Source organism: Pongo abelii, chromosome 8 (genome assembly GCF_028885655.2).
Source record: "Pongo abelii isolate AG06213 chromosome 8, NHGRI_mPonAbe1-v2.0_pri, whole genome shotgun sequence".
Lineage (NCBI taxonomy): Eukaryota > Metazoa > Chordata > Mammalia > Primates > Hominidae > Pongo > Pongo abelii.
In genome coordinates, this window is record NC_071993.2 from 56386846 (window position 1) to 56411978 (window position 25133).

Here is a 25133-nt window from a genome sequence, read left to right on the forward strand (position 1 = left end):
TCCATGAAATAATTTGCTGAGATTTTAATTGGGAATGTGTTGAATCTATAGATTAAGTAGGAGAAAACTGACATCTTGACAATATTGAGTCTTCTTATCCATGAACATGGTTTAGATCTTTGATATCTTTCATTAGAGTTAAGTAGTTTTCTTCATATACATCTTATACATATTTTGTTAGATTTACACCTAAGTATTTCATTTTGGCAGGGGGTAATGTAAATGGTAATGTGTTTTGAATTTCAAATTCCACTTGTTAATTGCTGGTGTATAGAAAAGCAATAGACTTTTGCACATTATATTATATCCTGGGCAGGCGTGGTGGCTCACACCTGTAATCCCCGCACTTTGGGAGGCCAAGGCAGGTGGATCACTTGAGTCCAGGAGTTGACACCATCCTGGCCAACACGGCAAAACCCTGTCTCTACTAAGAACACAAAAAATTAACCGGGTGTGGTGGTGTATGCCTGTAGTCCCAGCTACCTGGCAGGCTGAGGTGGGAAGATCCCTTGAGCCCCTAAGGTGGAGGTTGCAATGAACTGAGATTGTGCCACTGCACTCCAGCCTGTGTGACAGAGTGGAACTCCATCTCAAACAAAACAAAACAAAACAAAACCAAAAACCATTGTATTCTGCAACCCTGCTGCAATTGTTTATCAGTTTCTTATTTGTCAATTCTACATGTCATCTATGAACAAAGTATTTCCTTTTATTGTTGTATTGCATTAGCTAGGATTTCCAGTATGATGTTAAAAAACAGTGGTGATATGGGATATCCTTGCCTCATTCCTGATCTTAGCAGGAAAGCTTCATGTTTCTCACCATTAAGTATGATGTTAGCTGTAGGCCTTTTCTAAATATTCGTGATCAAGTTTAGGAAGTTTTCTTTCTTTTTTCCCCCCAAAGATGTCTTCATAACATTCAAAGTTTTCTTTCTATTCCTAGTTTGCCAAAGTTTTTTTTTTTTAAATCATGAATGTGTGTTGGATTTTGTCAAATGCTTTTTCTGCATCTATTAATATGATCATGTTATTTTTCTTCTTTAGCCTGTTGATGTAATGGATTACATTAATTGACTTTTGAATGTTGAACCAGCCTTACATACCTAGGATAAATCCCACTTGGTTGTGTGTATAATTATCTTAATAGACTTCTGGATTCAATTTGTTAATATTCTGTATGGGATTTTTACATCTATGCTCGTAAGAAATATTAGCCTGTAGTTTCCTTTTCTTGTAATGTCTTTGTCTGGTTTTAGTATTAGGGTAATGCTGACCTCAGAGATTAAGTTAAGAAGGATTCTCTCTGCTTCTATCTTCTGAATGACATAGAAAATTGATATAAATTCTTTCTTAAATGTTTGGTAGGATTCACCAGAAATCTGGGTCAAATGCTTTCTGTCTCAAGGTCATTAGTTATTGATTCATTATCTTTAAAAATCATAGGTCTAGTCATACTGTAGTCATAAAATAGATTCTCTATTTCTTCTTATGTGATTTAAAGCAGATGTGTTTTTCAAGGAATTGGTCCATTTCTTCTAGCTTATTAAATTTGTGAACATAGTTGTTCATGATATTCCTTTATTATACTTTTAATGTCTTGGGATATGTAGTGATGCCCTCTCTTTCATTTATTATTATTTTTTTTGAGAAGAAGTCTCACTCTGTCACCAGGCTGGGGTGCAGTGGTGCAATCTTGGCTCTCTGCAACCCCCACCTCCCGGGTTCAAGTGATTCTCCTGCCTCAGCCTTCCAAGTAGCTGGGACTATAGGCACGTGCCACTATGCCCAGCTAATTTTTGTATTTTCAGTAGAGACTTGGTTTCACCACGTTGGCCACGATGGTCTCGATCTCCTGACCTCATGATCCGCCCGCCTCAGCCTCCTGAAGTGCTGGGATTACAGGCATGAGCCACTGTGACTGGCCATTTTTTATATTAATAATTTTGTATCTTTACTTTTTTTTTTTAGTCTGGTTACAGACTTACTGATTTTATTGATCTTCCCAAAGAACCAGCTTTTGGTTTTTCTGACATTTTTTTTTCCCAGTTGTTCTCTCTTTTTTTCTTCCTGTGGGTTAATTGAACATTTTTTTTTTTTTTTTTGAATTCCATTTTGGCTTATCTGTAGGGTTTTTGAGTATATCTCTTTTCATAGCCTTTCTAGTGGTTGCTCTAGCTACTACATTGTATTATGTATAGCTTTTCATAGTCTACTGGCATCAACATTTTACCTGTTTGTGTGAGCCGAAACCTAACCTCTATGCCCCTTTTCTTTCCCACATTTATAACAATTATTTTCTCTGCATACAGTGAAAACCCCGATAGACAGAATTATATTTTGCTTCAAAAAATGTAATTTAGAAACCCACAGAGGTGTATTGTATTTACCCATACTTTTACTGTTTCTACTCTTCCTCCCTGATCTTCCAAGATTCCTTCATTGATGGTTTCCTTTCTGTTTCAAGAACTTCTTTAGCATTTCAGCCAGAACCACAATTTTCTAATAATTCATCAAAATGACAAACACAAAAAGGAGGAGGAGAGGCACCTGATATATGTTCTCTGGACCTTTTATAACATGCAGTTGTTCCTTTGGCCACATACACACGAATCTAACAAGAAAAGTCATACTGTAGACATCAGTATGGGAACTGTTTGAAAAGGAATACCCCACAAATGTTCCCATGGCAAAACTGGGAGTCCACAATGTTACCTACCATGCTGTTGTCGTTGTAAACAAATTAAGGGAAATACTCTTGTCAAGAGATTAATGTGCATACCGAGTGTAGTAAGGACTCTAAAGGTTGAGATAGCGTCCTGAGAAGTGTGAAGGAAAATGACCAGAAAAAAAGGAAGCCAAAGAGAAAGGTACCTGGGCTTAACTGAGGCGCCAGCCTGTTCTTCTCAGAGAAGCACACTTTCTGAGAACCAATGGGAAGGAGCCTGAGCTGCCAGAATCTATTTTCTACTAATTCATGCCATAATAGGTGTGTAACAACAACAACAACAAAAGACCTTTGGACTGTTTAAAAAAAACAAAAAGAAAAACAAAAAAAACTTCCTTTAGCCATTTTATTAGGGCAGGTCTGCTGGCAACTAATTCTGTTAGTTTTCCTTTTTTGTGTTTGTCTTGTAGACAATGTGTCATTGCTTTTGGTTGCACTTTCCTGGTCCTTTAGCTACAGAGAATGGGCTCTTCTTGAGCCTCTGTCTGCATACAGCCATTCCAGGTTGTTGGGTTCTCCAGTAACTGGTAATAAGTATGGGATATACAAGGCAGTAAGAAAATCCAGGGAACTCACCACTGTTTTATTCCTTGATTCCCAAGGTCTCCAGCAATTCTGCCTTCTTTTTTCCAACTTTCAAAGTGTTCTTGTTTGTTTTATATATAATGTTCAGGGCTTTTTAAATGAGTTTAGAAGAAAGAATAGAGAAAAGTACGTTTATTCCATCTTTTGGAATCAGAAGTCCTTTCCTGATTATTTTGATGTGTGTGTGTGATGATGCTGTGGTCATCTTTTTAAGACATACTGATTTACAGATAAAATATAATGCCTGGGATGAACTTTGTAATAATTTGGCGTGGGTAAATGGGTAGGAATATAGGTGGAAGTGAGATTAGCCATGAACAGATAAATATTGAAGATGAGTGATGGGTATATTACCCTATTTTATTTTTGTATATGTCCGAAATGCTCCTTTAAAAAAAAATTTCCTGACTACCCCACTCTAATATTACAGAATATTACAATAATCATGATATATCTATAGCTATTGTCTATGATCCCTGGTAGCGTATAAACTCATTAACAGGGATTCAGTCTATCTTGGTCACAATTATAAGCTCCAAAGCTTTAAAGTGACTGGCATATAGTTGTTACTCAAATTACCATGTTTTGTCAAATACAAGATACCATAGATTGTAAAACGTGTCTTAATTTTATGTGCCAGTAGGAAAAATTTCTGCAAATTGTGACACATACTACCAGTTTTCTTTTTTTTTTGAGATGGAGTTTTGCTCTTGTCACCCAGGCTGGAATGCACGGGCATGATCTCGGCTCACTGCAAACTCCACCTCCTGGGTTCAAGCGACTCTCCTGCCTCAGCCTCCCAAGTAGCTGGGATTACAGATGCCTGCCACTATGCCCAGCTAATTTTTTATTTTTAGTAGAGACGGGGTTTCACCATGTTAGCCAGGCTAGTCTCGAACTCCTGGCCTCAGGTGATCCACCCACCTTGGCCTCCCAAAGTGCTGGGATTACAGGCGTGAGCCACTGCGCCCGGCCGACATACTACCAATTTTTATAAGTATTTTGATTTGGGAGATGCTACAATGTGAAAACATGTATATTGGTATCTGTGGAATAAATAAGCTGAAATAATGTGAGGTTTACATAATGGTGAATATGTGTTCAAGGACAGATCATGTATTAATTGATAACAGCTATATTTTTCAGTCTATTATCAATTCTTCAGTGAATGTTCCCTCCCAAATATTAAAAATTTATGTTCAAGTTTGTAGGACTATTACAAACCTTAATAGAAAATGCAAGATTCCACAATGATGGTCTCCACCTTTTACCACCAAGAACCTCCTGTATTAATTTATCCCCAAGGTCTCCATATTTTAAAATACTTTGATAACCAAGTAAAGTTCATTTGTTAAGCTAATTTTGTCTTTTATGGATGAAATTATACTGTTTGGATTGAGGTAATATAATTCCAGCTACAAGAAAAGAAACTTCACCTTTTGCCCTACTTGTATGGATTCACTACAGGGAAATGTAACATTTCCATTAGAATATAACTTTGTAACCTCTAGTGCTACTTTCCTAGAGTCTAGGCCCCACTGGAATGGGGATGGCAGTCACTGACTGGCTCTTAGCTCCTACATTAAGTCAACAAAGGGCATTTAGCTGGCCCATCTTACATTTATGTTAGGAGTTAGGCCATCTGTTTACACAGCTCTCCACAAGAGTCTTACTTTCTGTGTTCTGGAATACCCAGCTGGGTGACTTCTTACTTGGATTAATGATTTCTCTACCATAAGAACCAACCTACCCTGTTCATGAAACATTTTAAAGAATGGGTCACTTAGTCTTGGGCTGCACAGGAGGAGACGAGTGTGGGGCTAGAAAAAGTGAGGACATGAAACAACCATGAATCTGCAACCAAAGCAAAGAATGGGAAAGATTTTAGTATCAACAGAACTAAAGACAGATTCTTCCAAATTTGAGAGATGACTAAGAATCTTAGTTATTGCGGTAAAAAACTTCAGTGGCAAGTGGCTGCCTTCAGGTGCCAAATCTCACTATCCTCTCAATCTCTACATAAACAAAAAGTGCGATAGCCACCAGCCAAGGCCCTGTCTTTTTCCTGCGAGTAGCAGGAGGTCAGGCCATCCACTGAAGTGCTTTATGAATAGGATTTGACCGCCACTAGCGTTTCCTGACAGCTGATGGTAAACCAGAACATCAACAGGGTGGTTTAGGATTGTTTTGGAAATCTGAGTAGTAAGTGCTTCTGTGATGAAATTCTACTTTCGGTTAACACAGGATAGGCTTTGGCTTTCACTTTAACCTCTGAAAGACATTATTATTTATGTTTGTCGCCAGATTTAAAAATGCATAATTGTGATAAAGGACATTAAACAGAACCCAGATAATGCCTAAACCTAATTGTTTCCCACCAGTCCAATTTTATTTAGATTTTATGTGCTCACATATAGACACACTTAAAGAGCATGTTTATATATACATATATAAAATATAGATGATATGGGAGTTTCTGACAAAGTGATTTATTAATGAAAATTCATTCACTATATAACCTTTGAATACCAGAGAAACTTCAATATGTACAAATCAGCATGAAGTTCCCAGTTCTCAAACTTTGGTTATATGAATATGCCTCAAGCACCACAAAAGAAACATTAGTCCTAATTTAAAAAGAAAAAGTATCAAGAAACAAAAAAAATCTTCAATTCTCTTGAATCTGTTTTCTTTACACCACATCAGGAAAACCTCCTTTTATTCCACATTTCCTTTCATCTCAGCCAGTCTCCAAAACTGGTATAAAAAAAAACTGATCAGAGGAAAAAAGACAGACAAACCATTATAGATAAAAGTGATACCTCAAAAGGTCAATTTCTAGAAATTATTCTATCTTAAATAAAGAAACTATTTTAACCTAGGAGGTTTGCATTATGCAACATATATGAAAAAAACCCTAATTATTAATTTTCAGAATTTAAAAACTTAAACAATGCAAGCATATTAAGAGTTGAGTGGAAGGCTCACAGGGAGATTTTTAGCAAAATCAGTTAAAGAGATTCCTGGATTTCAACTTGTTTCCTGGCATCACTGGCATCTGCGGGCTGCAGAAGCAACTGGTATAATATATGGGCAGGAAGAAAAAGACCCGATAGGCTGAGCACAACCTTCCATGGGATTTCACAAGAGATCTGATGGACAAAAGAAATAAACATCAAAGAATGAAAACTGAAATAGAAGAAAATAGAAACAAAACATATCTAAGTCCACGTGAGTCAGGATGGAGGGAGTTTAGATGTACCAACTGACAACTGCATATGTGTGGAAGAGATTGCGTCCTTGACTACAAATGTGGATTATATACACATTTATATTAACTTAAGTCAATTCATATATTACACCTGACAGCTCAAACAGGACGTCTCTGGTGGGAGGTGGGAGGAGATGCTATTTGCTTGGATCCTCAGGTCCCTGTCCTTTGCCCTGAATGGTCAGCGGTCTCTGCACAGGACTCGACAGCATGGTATATGAATGGATAAAGCTTGATGTCTGGTCCAGGGGTGGAACAGTTTCTGCATTCTTCATTGTAATACTGTAGCAACAGCTTATACACATCTCCTGGAGAGCAAAAGGTCAGACCAGAGGCACGTTAAAGTATGTAATTGAAAAAAACTTAGAAAGAACACTCCAGTTTTATCTTAAACTAAATGGCATATGCTCAGACTTGGCTTTTGAAAATACAGCATGAATTTCATATGCCTGAAAGGATTTCCCAACATAAATTAAAACAAAATTTTTAAAACTCTTTGAAGAAACAACTTCTTTGCTCATGATAACAACAGGCTATACATGGTACACTGTCCATGCACCCTCCTGGGAGTTCATGGCAGCCCTCGTTATACACTTAGCTCCTGAGGTAGCAAGCGCACTGGATGAGCGCTGGCAGGTCTGAGAAATAGGACAGTGGATCTGAACTTACCCTCATTCATCTTTCCCATTTTAGATTTTTATAGACACAAAAGTAAAAATGAACACTAACTCCAGCTTCTTGACCTTACTTTAGTAAGCTGATATACCCTATCAAGACTGTGGATGAAACTCTGCCAGAACAAAAAGACTCTGCAAATGCTGCCCCTCCGAGAGCTTTGTCCTTCCTGCTTAGAGCCATGCTTTTGTTTCTTCATACCCACTGTGATTCATCCAGATTTAGCAAGTGTTGCCACTGAATGGTGTACAATCCATCTAGATACCAAGTGTCAAGAGTATCTCCTACTTACCAACAGTGAGTTTCCTTTCAGTAAGGAAAATGTGCATGCTGTAAATGTCTCTCATCAATTCTGAGTCCCCAAAGGTGAAATAAACCACATCTCGCTCAGCTGCAGCAGCTGCCAGTATCTGTATTAAGGCTGAGGTGAAGAGAAAAGACACAGCTATATCATGACATTTTCCACCTAGATGCCTTTAGCTCTTTACCAGCTGGTGTGCCACAGCTTCATCCTAGATTAAAGATTTATAAACCTAGTATACATGGCATTAGAAATGGGGAACACAAGGCTGGGCACGGTGCCTCACACCTGTAATCCCAGCACTTTGGGAGGCTGAGGCGGGCAGATCACCTGAGGTCAGGAGTTCGAGACCAGCCTGGCCAACATGGTGAAACCCTACTAAAAATACACACACACACAAAAAATTAGCCAGATGTGGTGGCAGGCGCCTGTAATCCCAGCTACTCGGGAGGCTGAAGCAGAATTGCTTGAACCTGGGAGGTGGAGATGGCAGGTGAGCCGAGATCACACCACTGCACTCCAGCCTGGGCAACAGGGCAAGACTCCATCTCAAAAAAAAAAAAAAAAAGAAATGGGGAACACAGGATGGACATAAATCATCTAGTTGTGTGGCTTTTCAGACATGCTGCCAAGAATATCGTCAAACTATAGAATTCCAACACAGGCACCTTTGCTGAACCACAAATAAAGGAAGCTGCAAACCATGGGACTAAGGTGGTATTTATATTCGCTTCTATTAATCTGGAACTAAAATTTTTTGTGTTTGCTTACTTGATATAATTGCTGTGTCTTATCACACAGCCACTGGTCTTTTGTATAGGCACATTTGGGAGGTTCTAATGTTCTCCTTAATCCCACAGCAGGAGTTCTCAAAATGGGCTGGGGAGCACACCTGCGTCCCTCCTGCACTCCCACCTCCACTGGCCACTGCAGAACAGGAGGCAGAGTTCCTGAAAACACTGGAGAGTTACTCTCTGGTGTGTTATAAGAATGAAAAAACAATCGAGATCTACTATCTCCAGGAATCAAAGTTACAAATCACTGAGCCTGAAGTATGTTTCCGAAAATTTAGTTACGTTACAATCTCAATAGACAGGATTTATTTTAAATAACCACAAAATTGAATACAGTTACAATAAATGCCCTTTTGCTAGTTATAGATCTCTTACTTCATAAAAGGGAAAATGGGAATCAAATTAAAACATTAAAGAGGGTATATATATTTTTTGAGATGGAGTCTTGCTCTGTCACCCAGGCTGGAATGTAGTGGTGTGATCTCAGCTCACTGCAACCTCTGCCTCCCGGGTTCAAGCGATTCTCCTGCCTCAGACTCCCAAGTAGCTGGGATTACAGGAGCCTGCCACCATACCCGGCTAATTTCTGTATTTTTAGTAAAGACACGGTTTCACCACGTTGGCCAGGCTGGTCTTGAACTCCTGACCTCAAGCGATCTGCCCGTCTCGGCCTCCCAAAGTGTGGGGATTACAGGCATGTGCCAATGTGCCTGGCCAAAGAGGGTATCTTTTTATAGTTTTGATTTTTGACAGCATGTTAATATTCTACATATTTACAAATTAAAATTAAAATACTAAGAATGGGAATGGGGCGAAACCTACAATTGAAGGTAAACTAAAACAAATGAGCGTAATTTTAGTTCAAATAAATAACATAACTACACTGAAGGGAAAGGAAGAAGAAAAGGAAGAAAGAACCAAGTAACTTACAAAGACAATATATGACTTATATAAGTCCATAAGACCATAATATATGGTCTTAGGCCAGGAGAGAACTGCAAACAAACTCCCAACTCTTTTTACAAGGTTTGCTTACCATAGTAGTAGAGGTGAAGCAACTCTGAAACTATTTGGAACTGTATTAGAGGAATGAGCAAATGAATAAATGTGTTGATGCTGCTGGGAACTGGTGTCTCACTATGGAAGGAGGGACACACAAAAATGGAATGGAGGAAGACAAAAAAGAACTGTGTGAGGACGGACTGAAATGGAAGGCATTGGTGTATACTCATGATGTCGAAAATATGTGTATCTGTGTGTGTGTGTGTGTATGTGTGTGTATGTACATATATATTTCCTAGCTCTGTCTGCTAAAAGGGCCAAAAGGGAGACACCACAGTAGCAATGAGCACACTCAGCACCCAAATCTTGGTCTCTACCATCATTCCCCCTAAATGGAACTAGATTCCTCAAGAAGTGCTTAATGCTATAGTTTGGACAAGAAAGGTACAAGATGACCTCAAAATATTTTGTTATACCAGAAGGTAAAGTAGTGCTCAAATGGATAAAACAAAACGAAACAAAAAACAGAAGGGCTAGCTCTTCCCCACAAGAGAAAGCCAAAGACTAACTGGTAAGTGTGGTTGGGGTGTTAGAATAGGAACATCCTTTCTTTGCAACCATTGTGGTAAAGGTCAGGCAAGAATCATTAACAGATGCTAAATCTAGGGAAAATTTTGCCTTTGTTTTCCTATAGATTGCTTATTAGTTACAAGGGAGGAAAAAAACCCTCAACTCTGCAGTGGGGAAACTGGGCAACAGCCTGACATGGTGATCAAAATTAAGATCACCAGTAGTGTCAGATGGCCATCAAGTGCCTCTTGACAGTGTCACTGACGCAGCATTCTGACAGAGAATGCATAACCTCAACCTCATCACAAGGAAACAGCAGACAAACTCAAAGAACGTTGTATTCTTTAAACACATCAATGTCATAAGAGACAAAAAAAAGGCTGTGGAAATATTCTCGATTCAAAAGGAGGCTAACAAACATGACAACTAAATGCAGTAGCTGACCCTGGACCCTGTGCTAGAGGGGAAAAAGGCTAGAAAGGGCTTTATTAGGTCATCTGACAAAATGAGAATATAGATGAAAGAGTAAATATCAGTGTACATTTATGAATTTAATAACTATGTATTTATATTTTATTCTTAGGAAATATACATTGAAGTATTTAGGAAAGAGGGCATAGTATATGTAAGTTAAGCTCAAATAATTCAGAAAAAGATTATGTGCATGTGTATACATATATATGCATACATAAAGTGTGTATTTTTATTTTTATAAATTTGAAATTATTTTTAAATAGAAAGTTATAAAAATTACATAGGAAGAAAAAATTTTAAGTTGAACCAGTAAAATTTGATATCGTTGAGTATTTCCCAGATTTGGGAAAGAATCTATGACATAATATATGTAAGATCCTAAAATACCATCAAAGTATGTCCTTATTTCCAAACTAATATTTATTGAGTACCCACAACATGGGAGGTGCCATGACTATGCCTCATTAATCTCAGAGTATTGAAAGTAATTAACTTCAAAATAGAGATAAGTTTTAATTAAAACTGCTCAACCAACTTACGCATACATTAAAGCTTCAATACACCCTATTTCAAAAGGTTCCTAATTAACCTAAACTACACATAAAAATGGGAACTAATGAATCATCATCTTTCTCGACCAAGAAGTACCATCTCTTACCTTTTACTGAAAATTAAAATTTAGCTTTAAGTATTTACTATTAAAAAAGACAGAGACCCAAAGAAGAGTCTTTTTCATCCTATTTCCTACTAGATCTCTATTCATTTGCCATTTGTGAAAATGAAGTATTAATGAAAAACATTTAAAATTTATCTTTTTATAGAATTTATTTTATATTAAGAGAAAATCAAAAAGTAAAACCAATTCACATTACATTCTTGATTTCACACCCATTTCTATTTGAGTACATATTGTACCATAAGCACGTGTTAGACTAGTTAGGACTGGGAGGCAGGAGATCTAAGTTCTATCTTCAGCCTTCTGCCAGCTATCTAGCTCTGTGACTTTAGCCAGTTACTCTCTGGGCCTCATTTTTCTCAACTACACCATGGAGTTAAATCAGATGCTCCCTGAAGATTCTGTCAGAGTTTAGAAATCCATAATCACTGTTATAATTGTTTTCCCTCCATTGAATGCTAGACTATACATACATAAATGAAATTTCCAGAAAGATAATCTCGATCCTAGATACATCAGTAAACACTGACAAAAGTTTATTTTAAAACATCACTGTCTTCAGGCCTCCTTGTCTACAACACCCCCAAGATCTTTGCAAATCTACACAATTATGCTTCATGATTTAAGTGAACTCTCTTGCATCAAAAGTTAGATGAGAATAAATCACAAGTCTATTAGAGTATGTGGACTGATTCCAAGTATGATATAAAAACATCAAATTCTAACTTCAAGCACAACTATGTGCCAAAATAATCACTTAAATTAACCTGCAGGGAGCTTGGTTTTAATTTTCTTTTTGGCATCAATGTTAAGCTATGAAAAAATACAAATAAATATGAATAACATAAAAAGCAATTCATAGTGTCCTGTTGCAACAAATGGACCAAGCACAAAATGGGTAAGATGATTGATACTCACACCACAAGTGTGGTGTGAGGCCACCAGCATGTAATATTGGTAACAACTGCTAACACTGGGCTCTTATAGCACGCTGAACACTGTTCTAGGAGCTTTACAAACACTACCTCAGGATTCCTTACAAAAACTCAACAAGGGAATTATTATTTCCATATTGAAAATAAAGAAATTTAGGCATCAAAAGTTTACGTAATTTGTCTCAGGTCACACAGCCAGAAAGTGGTGGAGCTGACTGGGACACCAACTCAAGAACGCATGCCCTCGCCCACTGCTTCTGGGCTGCTGTGGCAATCCACTCTGGTCAACTCCAAGCAGACCTTACCACATGCCAGCCAGAGAAATGTCTTTACATTGTTTATTCAAACGATTTAAATGCATGCTGTCAAGTAGGCCAAAATAGTACAGATTTGAAAGTACTACGCACGTCCTTCTACTGAGCTCACTTTGTGAGCTCTCACATTTTGGTACCCTGAGAGCTCAGCTTTGCTCACCAGTCACAAAAGCATTTCACTTCTTGTTTTTACCACAGAGCACTCTTCGAGGCCAACTCTTATTCTCCAACTGGTCTTGTCCTCTGGCTACTGTTTTAAATCTTGACACTCCCTCCTTTTCCACTATGGATGTTACTAATGGCTCAATCTTTGGTCCTCTCACCTGCTTTAAATACACTCTCTCTTCAAGAATGCAGCCACCATCTCTAGAATGGTAACTCCCAAATCTAGATCCAGATCCAGAGCTTGCAGCTAATACGGATTAAATAACAAAAGCACACAAGGGCTTCAATCCTGGTTTGAATCCTGGCACTACCACTTGCTATCTGTATGACTCTAGGCTAATTTACCTCTCGATGCCTCAGTTGTTGCCCCTATACAGACAAAAAAGAAAACTTACCTAAATAGGTTGTTGTGTGCTAATACAGGTAAAGAATATATTTAGTACAATTCCTAGAACATAGTATGCACTCAATATGTTCTCAACTAATAATAACAACAATAGTAATGAACATACATTGGTTTTTAAGAAGATGGGGCCAAGTTTGAATGTTGGTTCTGACACTTGCTAGCTGCTCCCTTGGGACAGGTTTATTAGCTGTCTATAAACCTTGGTTTCTCATTCTTAAAAGAGGGGCAATAAATGGAAGGGTAACTGTGCAAACCATAAGAGAAAATGCAGTGACTGTTAAACCTGGCTGATCCCAGCTCACAGATAGTTAAAAAAATTCCTAAAGCCATTTTCCAAGTCCACTAACTCAGCAGTATTTCTGAGGTGCTGACACAGGTTGAGTATCCCTCATCTGAAATGTTTGGGACCAGATTGGTTTTGGATTTCATTGTTTTTTTGGTAATATTTGCAATACCAGTTGAGCATCTCAAATCTGAAAATCTGAAATTGAAATGCTCCAAAGAGCATTACCTTTGAGCATCATGCACTCAAAAACTTTTGGTAAATTTTGGAGCATTTTGAATTTTGGATTTTCAGATTTGCGATACTCAACCTGTAAGAAATACATACTTGCTCCAGACACCTTTGAATGCACATTATCATGCAAGACCCCATTCTCAGCACTGGGGCCACAAAAAAGGATAATACAGAAATGTTAAGAAAGTAATCTTCCTGAGCAAGGCTGGGAGAGACCCAGAGAGTGTGATCTGTTCTGGCAGAAGAAAGCAAAGTGATGGGGAGCCTGTGGTAGACAAATGAGGTGACCTGATCCAATGCTCTACACTCCTACCTTCCATTTTTGGTTGGAAGTCACCCTTTCCCCAACTCCATAACCACACTTCCTATAAAACTCTCAAAGGGCTAGTCTAGGCCAATCACGGCATGGTAGAAAATGACATATCAGCACTGTCTAAATTCTTTTTCTAGAGAAATGGTCTTTCTGGAGTTTAACTATCTTGATTCCAAAATTACAAAATAACTAGTAAAGACATTATTTAAGTTTGATATAAATGGACATAAGGTCTGAAAGAAATGTATAAAAAGTTTCTATATCTCAGAAACGTTTCACTTAATATACATATGTCATGGAAATAAATTAGAAATCCTTTAAATCTCATTAGGGGATGTGTCTTGTGTTTCTTGATTCCCTCGCTATGACAATTTGGTCCAAGGGATGAGAAGTAATCCCAGTTGGTCAAATTAGAGTATTTTTGTGGCATTTTAAAACTAAGGAGTCCTCCTTTCTTCTTGGGTCACTCAGTTGCAAGGGTCAACCTTGCAACTGCAGGGTTGCAAGACTGGAACTATTTGGTCCTGGTTCCTGTCAGGCAGAGATAATCTGATGGAGACAGATGAAAATGAGGCCATTATATTGAAAGAAGCAGGCAGGAGAGGAACCAACACAAACAGAGGGAGAGCCTGATTCTAGGATCAACTCATACCTGAGGCCAACTCTATCCTGCTTTTCTCAGCCACGTCAAGCAACAGTCCCCTTTTAGGTGGAAGGCATAAGCTACATTAGTGTCTCTTTCAACCAAAAGAATCCTAATACAGAACTTTTCTGGTGGAAGGGAATGAGGTCTTTCTGGAGTAGTTACCACTGGAGTAGAATCTTACAAGGGACCGAAGTAATTGGCCAGGTACAGACAGACCGTTACAGAAAAATGTGCAAAGCCCAAGATTAATTAAAGGCACACAGAAGCTACTGAATACATTTGTTAAATAGAAATTCATTGAGCATATTTTATTTGCAAGTCACTTTTAGGTACTGAAGGTAGGGAATGGGGATAGAACAGAAAAATGTGCAAAGCCCAAGATTAATTAAAGGCACACAGAAGCTACTGAATAAATTTGTTAAATAGAAATTCATCGAGCATATTTTATTTGCAAGTCACTTTTAGGTACTGAAGGTAGGGAATGGGGATAGAAAAGAAAATGCAAAAAATGCAACAAGACACCTTTTAATGATAGTAAACTGGCAATGGCATACTTGTTTACAGGTCAGGTAACATATACGGGGAAGTCCAAGGGAGAGAATACAGTCATTGGTTCTTAGTTTCTGTTCCTGATTGGGCCAGTAAAGCCCTTTCCTCATCCCTCTTTTCTGCTTACCACTAGAGAGAGAAACTAAAAACCACAGCTTCAGGCTGCTAAGCACCTAAAACAAAACAAAACAGAACAAAAACAACAACAAAATAAGGCAAGTTGGACAAACTTGTAAGTAGACAGCAAAGGAAATGCTAGGAGAAATTTACAAAAGCACAACAGAAGAAGGAATGTTAAAGTAGTACTCAATTCCTTCACAAAATAAGCAAGTGAAGTCACAAGGACAGAGTCTGACCTAAAAGGTATAGAATCTTACAGCAAAAGAGTAAATCTTATACTTTTCAGAGACACCTTTTCAAGTGCCAACATGTCTGCAATAATTGACTATGTTAGGTTATGAAGAGAAGTTCAAGAAACACCAAAAAGTAGAAATAGTATTATCTACATTCTTTGATTACAATGTAATAAAATTAGACATGAGATAAAAGCAAAATTTTTAACAAACTAACCACTGAGATAATTTTAAGTTATCTATCTCCTAAAATTCTCATGGATGCCTAGGGTCTGGTGGTACATTTGAGGCAGAAGCCCCCCACGGAAAAATCTCTGCTGAGACGAGATGTAGAAAGCTTAAAAAAAAAAAAAGCTGCTTCTACCCCAACCATGAGAAAAGGCCAAATGTTGTAATCTACAAAATTATGACTTTTTCTGAGTTTATAGGAGAGCTGAGTTTTCGAGGCAACCAAAGGGTGACAAACCCCTCTGAGAAGATAAAACACATGAACTGTTTTATGTTTGAAAGTAACAGGAGAAAGAGGTGGTCACCACACAAATGGGTAGGAATAAATCAGCTAAAACTTCAATGAAATGTTAAAAGCCAAGTATGAAAGAGGGGGTCACTTTGGAACAGTTAGGAACACCAGAAATAAGTAGAGCTTGCACTGGCTCAAAAGCTTTCACATGAGCTTCCACAAGGTGCTCAGAAAAATGCAGGTCAGGTAGGAGACCACAGGGAGCCCCTTTGGTATCACAGGCATGCAGGAGGCCACTGGCTGCTGCTGGAGCCAGGCCCAAAGCCCCTCCATCTCCCCCTAGTCCCTTCTCTCCTAGCCTGTGGCTCCTAGGGCCACTGGCTCCCTGAGGAAGAATGTTGTTAGTAAACTGTCTATTGAATGAACTAATATATTAAAAATGTTCTCTTAATAGTTGTCAAAGTAATGTACAATTAAAGCAGTTCAGAACTAATTGTGAGGCTGGGCATGGTAGCGCATGCCTGCAGTCCCAGCTACTTGGGAGGCTGAAACAGGAGGATCCCTTGAGCCCAGGAGGTCGAGGCTGCAGTGAGCTATGATCACGCCATTGCACTCTAGCCTGGGTGACACAATAAGACCCTGTATCTTACACAAACAAACAACTAATTGTGGTAAAACACAAAACTCATGTACAATTAAGTAACAAGCATGTTAAAAATATTTTCCCAGCCGGGCGCGGTGGCTCATGTCTGTAATCCCAGCACTTTGGAAGCTGAGGCAGGTGAATCACTAGGTCAGGAGTTCGAGACCAGCTTGGCCAGCATGGTGAAACCCTGTCTCTGCTAAAAATACAAAAAATTAGCTGGGTGTGGTGGCAGGCACCTGTAATCCCAGCCACTCGGGAGGCTGAGGCAGGAGAATTGCTTGAACCCAGGAGGTGGAGGCTGCAGTGAGTCGAGATAGTGCCACTGCATTCCAACCCAGGCAACAGTGCAAGACTCCGTCTCAAAATAAAATTAAAAAAAAAATTTGCCTTCTTTCTTTTCTAATTTTCTTTTTTTGTAAGAGATGTGGTCTTACTATGTTGCCCAGGCTGACCTTGAACTTCAGGGCTCAAACATTCCTCCCACCTCAGCCTCCCAAGTAGCTGGGACTATAGGTGCATACCATCATGCTCAGCTTAGCCTTATTTCTATTAATAATTAAAGAAATACAAGTTTAAGGATTTATACCTGCCCATGTTACCCACCATGAACATTTTTTATAAGATTTTTTTGTTACAAAAACAATATATGCTCAAAATAAAAAAGATGCAGATTAAAAATAAAGTATAAAACATCACTGACCAAGTGTGGTGGCTCACAAGTGTAATCACAACACCAGCCTGGGCAACATAGTGAAACCCCATCTCTATTACAATAAAAAATGAAAAAACCCCAACAAAACAAAACAAAACAAAAAGTGTATCACCCACTAGAGAACAACCACAGTTAATCTTGGCACATAAACAGATGAACATAGAGAACTTCAAATTTGTGTGTGATATTTTATATTCACAATTTAATTTTAAAATGGTTTATATGGCATACATTGGGTATTTCTCCCATTTGTCAATATTCCAAAACCATCTTTCCCTGTCAGCAGACACATTTCTATAATGGTTTTTAAAGGAAGGATAATATTTTATTGCATAAATGTACTATAATTTCTTTTCTTTTTTTAGCATCATAGTTTAGTAAACAATTCCCCATTATGACTCGTTCTAAATTTTTAATGAATATTTAGGCTAATGAAGGGGAGGGAAATGTCACAGTTACTCCAAAATTTAAATCTCAATAGTTGAGCAAATGAATTATATAATGGAAATCTTAGACTACTATGCTTGATAGTCACCAGAGCAAGCACAGCTGCAGTCTGAAAGGCTTTTAAGCCAGAAAAAAAGAAAAAAGGAAAAGAAGTGAACACATTTATAAAGCTTTCCAAACTGTCCATCACAAATGACCATGGCTTACAGCAGACCTAGCTTCTGGATTGATGACTTGAATCTAGTCATTCATTTTACTTAAGAGAAAGACAGGAAAAAAGTATCTGTAGTAAGATCAATAAGCCCAGAGTGAAAAACAGGTTTCCTCAAACACTGAAAATAGCACCAAGCAGTTTTTGTCTTTGAATTTGAAGAAAATGTAGGTGAAAGTCTTTAGCATAAAGAGACAGGAAAGATCTTTATAAGCACACCACAAAAATGTGAAGACATATAAGCTAACTCAGTAACTTCAGCCTGATCGGTTGAAATAAATGAAGAAGCAGAAAAATGTTTGTAATATGTAGCAGTTAAACAATTAATATTTTTTAATATATAAAGAGTTATTACTAGCCAGTGATAAAATCAAACTACTTCCAAAGAGATGAATGGGCAGAAGGCATGAAAAAGCAATTCACAAAACAAACAAATAGTCAATAAACATGAAAACTGTTGAACCTCAGAGAAATGAAAAAGAGTAACAAAGTCCTGTCTTGGTGATGCTGTTCATGTGAGGAAGACAATGTGAATTGATATCACCTTTCAGAGTGAAATCTACAAGGATCAAAATGAAGTATACGTATTCTTTGAGTCATTAATCTCACCTCTAGGAATTTACCTTAAGAAGATAATTACACATAATATATATAATTGTACTACACACTGTAGTACTGCTTATAATATAATGAAAACAAACTGTGAATGGAGAATCTGTGAAATAAATTATGGTACATATGTGCATACAACAGAATACTGTGTAGCCACTAACAAATGCTGAGTACTCAGTAGATCTACATTTGTTAGATGGATAGTTGAAAACTATCCATGAGACTGCAGACTTTCTAAAAGGAGGAGGCTGGAGAATAGAATAGAGGGTGTCACTTCATCAACAGTTACATAGATTGCTACTGAGATGACCTGAAGGATGGCCACCAAATGCTGACAGTGAATTCTAGTGATTTTTATATACTTCATGGTATTTTTCTAGATTAAAAAAATAGTAATAAATGTGTCATTTTTATAAAAATATTAAGAAGCATTTTACTGATGAGGGGAAAAGCAGTTACATTATGACAGACTCAAGTATTCTCAAAGAGATGAATTTTATCTAAATATAGTTCGGCTATTAAGGCCAGCTGGCTGTTTTATGTCTGCTTTATTGCTTGCTACTTTGTAACTGTGGTATAAAAAAGAATTTTTCTGGCATGCCATCTTGGGTTCCTGGTAGAAGCTTCAAACACCCTTGGAATTTCCTGAGTGCTGGTGCCTTTGTTCTGCTAATGAGGCGATTCAGATTGCACACCCGGGAGTCAGGGGAGGGCAGAGACCGAGCTCAATCATGTGGCCAATGATTTAATCAATCATGCCTAGAGAATGAGACTTCAATGAAATCTTTGGTCACCAAAGGTCAGTGCAGCCTCCTGACTGGCGTACACACTGATGTATCAGGAGAGTGGGGTGCCCTGACACTAAGGGGAAGGGTTGTAGAAGCTCTGCTTTCCCTTCTAGGCTTCGCTTTATGTGTCTCCTTTATAATAAAACTGCAGTGGTAAGGACAGGACTTTTTTCTGAGTTCTGTGAGTCATTCTAGTGAATTATGGAACCTGAGGTGGGGACATGGGAACCTCCTAGAATAGTAACCAGCTGGACAGAAATGTGAGTGGCCTGGGGATCCCCCTGAAACTTGTGGATGGAGTCTGAAGTGGGGGCAGTCTTGTGGACTCTGTCCTTAATAGGCGAGATCTGCAATTACTCCAGGTAGTCAGTGTCAGATTTGCAATGCAGTACACCCAGGTGGTGTCAGACCAGTTGGGATGAAATGGAAAAATAATCATCCTAAGTAATGATATAGTATTATTTTCTATAACTGATACTTTGAAAAAATGTCAATGTAGTAAATGGCCAATAGCTTTGTTGATCGGGTTTTGTGAATTTCCTACCACAAACAATAACACGTAAGAAATGTTTCTGCTTCTTGGACATCCAGATGCCTCCTATCTGTGCCATTCATGCAGCTCTCCCAGGCTGTGCTCCCACAGCCCCGTGGGCCTCCACTACAGCACTCATTCCCATGTACTGCATCAGTCTCATACTGCCTCTCTCTCATATGCTGGACTGTGAATTCCAAAGCAGGAATCACATCTTCTCCATCTTTGTATCTCAGAGCCTACCACTGTGCCTAGAAAGTGGCAGAGGTGCTATTAAATTTGGTGGATGAATGAGTCAGTGAAATAACTGTCCATAAAAATCACTCCAGTGGAGGAAAGTGCAAGCTCAGGTTTGAAACTTCACAGTCATTATATGCTCTTCTCCTCCTGCCAACCTTTCAATATTCAACAAAATACTGTGTCTGGGGGATCAAAGTGATAAGCAACCACTGAAGGAAAATGGTAAATGAAATAAGAATTCCTTCAAGCATAATAGGAAAAAAGAAAATAGTGTTAAATATTCCTTTTCCTTTTCTCTTAGATTTTTGTGGTCTCATGACAGGACATGAGAAATCTGGCTTGAAGGACTAACTTTTTTCTGTGGGCAGAATGCTTTTATCCTTCTCTACAACAACTTACCTTTTAACCTGGCATCACCCCCAAAGGCACCACAGCCCCAGTTTCCTGTGGCCACTGCAGAAAGATTCTCTGAAGAAACTCCAGGACGGAGAAATCCACAGTAAGCCTGCAGGATAAAAGAATTATCGAAGCCTGTGAGTGCCTAGACACTAACAGTGTTTCTGACTGATGTACTAGGATCAGTGTCCATTATCAAGCTTATGTTCAATTTCTCATTTTTTTTTTCCATAGGGGCCAAAATAGAGGGAAAAACAAAGAGGGAGGAAGGGAGAAAAAAACCCGGGATTATGCAAGGAAGAGACTAAGAAATGATAAATTCTAATATTTATTTGTTTGAATGCTAAGCAAATAAAATCCCTTAAACTAATATAGGTCCCAATTTACTTTTCCACTTCAAACAAACAGAAATGAAAATAGCAGAGATATTTCAAGAACTAATAGGATCCCAATTATAAACTACTAGGAAAAATCACCAGGAAAGGGACTTGTTAGAGCAGTTTTCTTTTTCTTTGAAGGCTTTAATCACTATTTTTTTAATCAGGCAAAGGGTCACTATTATGCCTCCTCAGCATTCTGTCTCTGAGTTATGGAGATTAGATTAATAAATGTGCTTCCTGCTAATGAAATACTTAACAAAGAGCAAGCAACTATCTATAGAAGGGATTCCTATACCTGTTTATGAAATAACCTTTAAGGTGCCTTTTGGCTCTAAGATTCTCTAGTTTCACAGCTCTGTTTTAAGCTAGAATATTTAAAAATTTGCCAGTAATCTGAGAAAAGTACAATATATTCTGAGGATGCTGGCTAAGTATTAATTAAATGAACAGCTCATTTTCTATATGAGAAGACCATTGTGTAAGATCCCAGAGTTCCTGATTTCCACCTCTTTCCTGTCAGCTAGTTGGTCTTTGTGCCTTCTTTCTAAATTCTTATTTTCTGAAGTGATCAGACTGTAACAGGTTTAATACAGCAGCAAAGCAAAACTCCCCTGGGTTCTCAAGTTCCAAACGAAGCCTAAAATATAGCTCACATATAATAGCAAATACAATTAAAAGAATGATCTTGACAAATGTTCCCAGAGAAAAACCAAGGATAAAGAAAGATGCTTCTATGAAACCCACACATAGAAATATATTAAATTGTTCTTTGAAGTTTCCACAAAGGTATAAAAATTTATTTTAGAGACTGTCTCGATGGATTAACAAGGCTATTCCTTCCATACCCTCCTAGACTGTAAATCCTGACAGATATTAATTATAAGTTGGTACCAGATCATTATTCAACACTGTGGTATAGAGCTTACACAAGCGCTCACAAATTACCTGCATAGTCAGATGCATGGAGCTTCTGAAAATCTCTTTCAGGTAAAAAAAAATCTAAGAACTCCATTTGTTTTGAATAGGCTCTTGAAAGATAGTCTGTGTCATTAACAAACAAGGGAAAAAACAAACCCTCTGGAAGAATAAACATAACTTTGCTGCTTTGTTTCATGTCAGAATTTTCTAACATGCCTAGAGAGAAGAAGGCTTCCTCAGATTCCTAGTTCATTTCTCTGTTTTATACTATCAGGATGGTTTTAGTTTCTTTCTTACTGCTGTCTCTAAATAACTGGGTTAACTTTACTTCAATGTCCAAAAATAGCTTAGTGAAACTAAGGCCTAATGATTGAGAATTTGAAACATTTAAATTATTAGAAGCAAAATCTAGTATAAAATATTATCCAATTTTCCTGGAAAATTATCTATCTTGAAAAATGGCCATAAAAACAAACCATGAAACTGAAAATAAACCTCATTCAGTGTTTAGATCAAATCTTTAAAAGCTCATGGCTGTAACCCTAGCACTTTGGGAGGCTGAAGTGGGAGGATCACTTGAGCTCTGGAGTTTGAGACCAGCCTGGGCAATATGGTGTCATCTACTTGGGAGGCTGAGGTGGGAGGACTGCTTGAGCCTGGGAGGTCTAGGCTGCAGTGAGCCATGATGGCGCCACTGCACTCCAGCCTGGGTGACAGTGAACTCTATCCCCCACCCCCGCCACCAAAAAATATTAATCAGATAAAAATTAAATGATAAAATTACATAGAAATTATAATAACTGGTTATAATGATTAAATACAAAATTATTTTATTCTGTTAAGAAGCAAGCATTTGTAAGGTCAGAAATAAGACAGCAGTAGTATGCTGCCCTGAGCCCTCTTTGGAAGGTCAGCCCAGGCTTCTCCCTTCTCTAGGAAGAAGGATGCCTTAAGTGCTGGAGACCAGGGCAGAGCCTTGAATCAGGGGACCCTTCCTTTTATGAGTAGGAATTGAACTCCTCTGGTAAAGAAACAAAGATGAGATAAGGATAGAGACCTTAAAAGAGTTGCCAAGTTCTCACTCCATAGAGAAAGGCACTAGGAGTTCTCAAAAGCTCTATATTGGCAAATGCGTTTGTTTTTCCCCCACCCAGAGCAAGAGTACTTGCGAAGACTGATCAGAAAGCTGCAAGAATAAAAGAAAGCCAGCTTGAACTCTAGCCATACCCTGCCCTGACAATCTGCAATGACAGAGCAATTTATTTTTACTAATAAACAACTCAGAAGGGGGAAAAGAAAAAGGAAGCACTGAGACCTCAGGATAGTAAGCAGAAGATACCAATGAACAACCCTCTCTTGGAATGAGTTTTGATGGGAAGGGAAGAAGACAGCGAACATAAAGGTAATTTGGGAGTCCTGAAGTTGCAAAGGGGCGTATTGAGAAGAAAGATGAAAATATTAGTACCTAGAATTAAAAACTAGAGACCAACCAGGAAATGGTAATGATAAAGATGTAGGAAAGAAGGAAAGAAAACGGAAAAGAGACCAAACAAAACTGGTATAAAAGTCTACAGGCCCAAAATGAGGCCCAGGAAAGAAATGGTATCCAGGGAAATAGTCTGGCACAAACTGATGTATAAGATTTTACACTTAAGTAAGATCTTTGGCTTCAATATCAATTTTAGAAGGCCCAAGCAGATAGACAGTTACATGCTGCATAGTGATGTTGCAGTCAACAACGAAGCACAAACATGACAATGGTCCCATAAGATTATAATACCATATTTTCATAGTACCTGCCCTATGTTTAAGACACAAATACTACCGTTGTGTCACAGCTGCCTATAGTATTCAGTACAGTAACATACTCGACTGGTTTGCAGTCTAGGAGCAACAGGCCATACCATCTAGCCTAGGTGAGTAGCAGGCTATACCACCTAGGTTGTGTAAAGTGACATGTGCACAGTGACTACTTCACAGAACATATCTCCATCTTTAAGTGATGCATGATTTTACTTAAAAGATGTCTTTCATTATCATGTAAATACATTATTCTATTTCCTAGAATAATTTAATAATTATTGTTCCTAAAGAGTTACTCATTTATATGAAATCAATGTACTATACTTCTTTAACTTAATACACAGTGGATATTGATACTGATTTTCTGAGGTTTTTAATATTCTGTGATTTCTTACGACTTTTATTTTTTTTAGCCCAGGCTGGGTGCAGTGGTGTGATCCCAGTTCACTGCAAGCTCCACCTCCCAGGTTCAAGCGATTCTCCTGCCTCAGCCTCCCGAGTAGCTGAGATTAGACTTTATCCCTAAAATAATTATAACATTAATACATTGTTTTTGCTATTCTAAAATGCAATATATAAAATGAAAGAAGTATGCAGATCTTAGTTTCCTGATGTATAAAATCCAAGATTGGGTTATGTATTTAATTGTTATTCTGATTCTATATATTGGGAAACTTAAGGGAAAACCCACTACAAATGATACATTTTGAACATTCTTGAAAAGTAAAGTGACACATATTTTATGAAAAGACTGTAAGTGCTCAGAGGCTGAACTTCTTAGGAATATCAGCAGCAAATACTGACTGGTTTTGTTTTCAGGCTTTGGTTTAATAACAGTCCTATTCCAAATATGGTGGTGAATAATAACAAAAACATCAATAAACAGATCAATTTTTAAAAAGGTAAATAGGGATGATTTCTATCTCTCCACCTTGTTCAATTTCAGATTCAGAAAGCTCCACAAAACATATTCATTACTTAATCCTACCTAAAATCCTACCTAACATGGCAAATACAACTTTTCACAAGTGATTTCTTTCTTCTCTTGCAGCGCTATTTGCCACTTTTACAAGCTGAAGTCATAAATCTTTCTAACCCTAAAATAATACTCCTTTAGAATGACACCCAGCTGATCTCTCACAGGATTAAACATTGCTTCACAGTATCAGTTAGATAAAAGGAGACTGGTTCCCTCCTTTAAAAACCAACTCTACTTGCAGGTCACGATGTGGGTCCAATAAGACCGGTGGAGCCTGGATGGAGCAGACCTTTTCCAGAGGCCTGGAAAGCACTTTGTAGGATTGGCTTTTCAATTATTAACTGGTGAGTAATGCTTAAAAGTAGCAAACAGGTCCCCAGAGTTCACAGATCCATACTGAATTCTGACGGTGAAAACTGGTCTTACTGCTTTTTTGCTTAGAAAAATGTGGTTTTTTTTTTCTTTTCCTCCTTTCTCTCTGGCATGCATACACACACACACACACACACACACACACACAAGCAGAATTGTGCAAGTCATCTCTAAAGTGATTTAACACAGACTTCTGCTCTAAAAGTTTGTAAAACATGAGATATAAAATATTAAACATTGTCTCCAAGTTGTACTGTCAGTTTATGTGAGATTCCTGCTGCTCATAACCAAAATTCTTAAGTCAATTTTAATAGGTAAATGTAACTAGTAAGGGACAAATGCTTTAATTTAGAAGGCCTAAAGT

The 25133-nt window shown here is 38.0% G+C and overlaps 1 protein-coding gene and 1 long non-coding RNA gene across 8 annotated transcripts in view; one reads left to right on the forward strand and one right to left on the reverse strand.

Moving 5' to 3' along the window:
• Positions 1-5666: 5666 nt before the first annotated feature.
• The window catches only part of PARG (poly(ADP-ribose) glycohydrolase), a 122414-nt gene continuing 102947 nt past the window's right edge, over positions 5667-25133 (reverse strand). For 6 of the 7 annotated variants that reach the window (XM_063727225.1, XM_054521832.2, XM_054521830.2 and 3 more), the window contains 3 exons: positions 20321-20426; positions 7551-7679; positions 5667-6891 (listed from right to left, as the gene is read on the reverse strand). In XM_063727225.1, coding sequence (XP_063583295.1) covers positions 6737-6891; positions 7551-7679; positions 20321-20426 — 390 coding nt within the window. In that variant the 3' untranslated portion in view covers positions 5667-6736. 7 annotated transcript variants of the gene reach the window in all.
• LOC134762043 (uncharacterized) lies at positions 22668-24828 on the forward strand. Its single transcript, XR_010141517.1, has 2 exons — positions 22668-23017; positions 24639-24828. It is a non-coding gene; the product is annotated as an uncharacterized LOC134762043 (long non-coding RNA).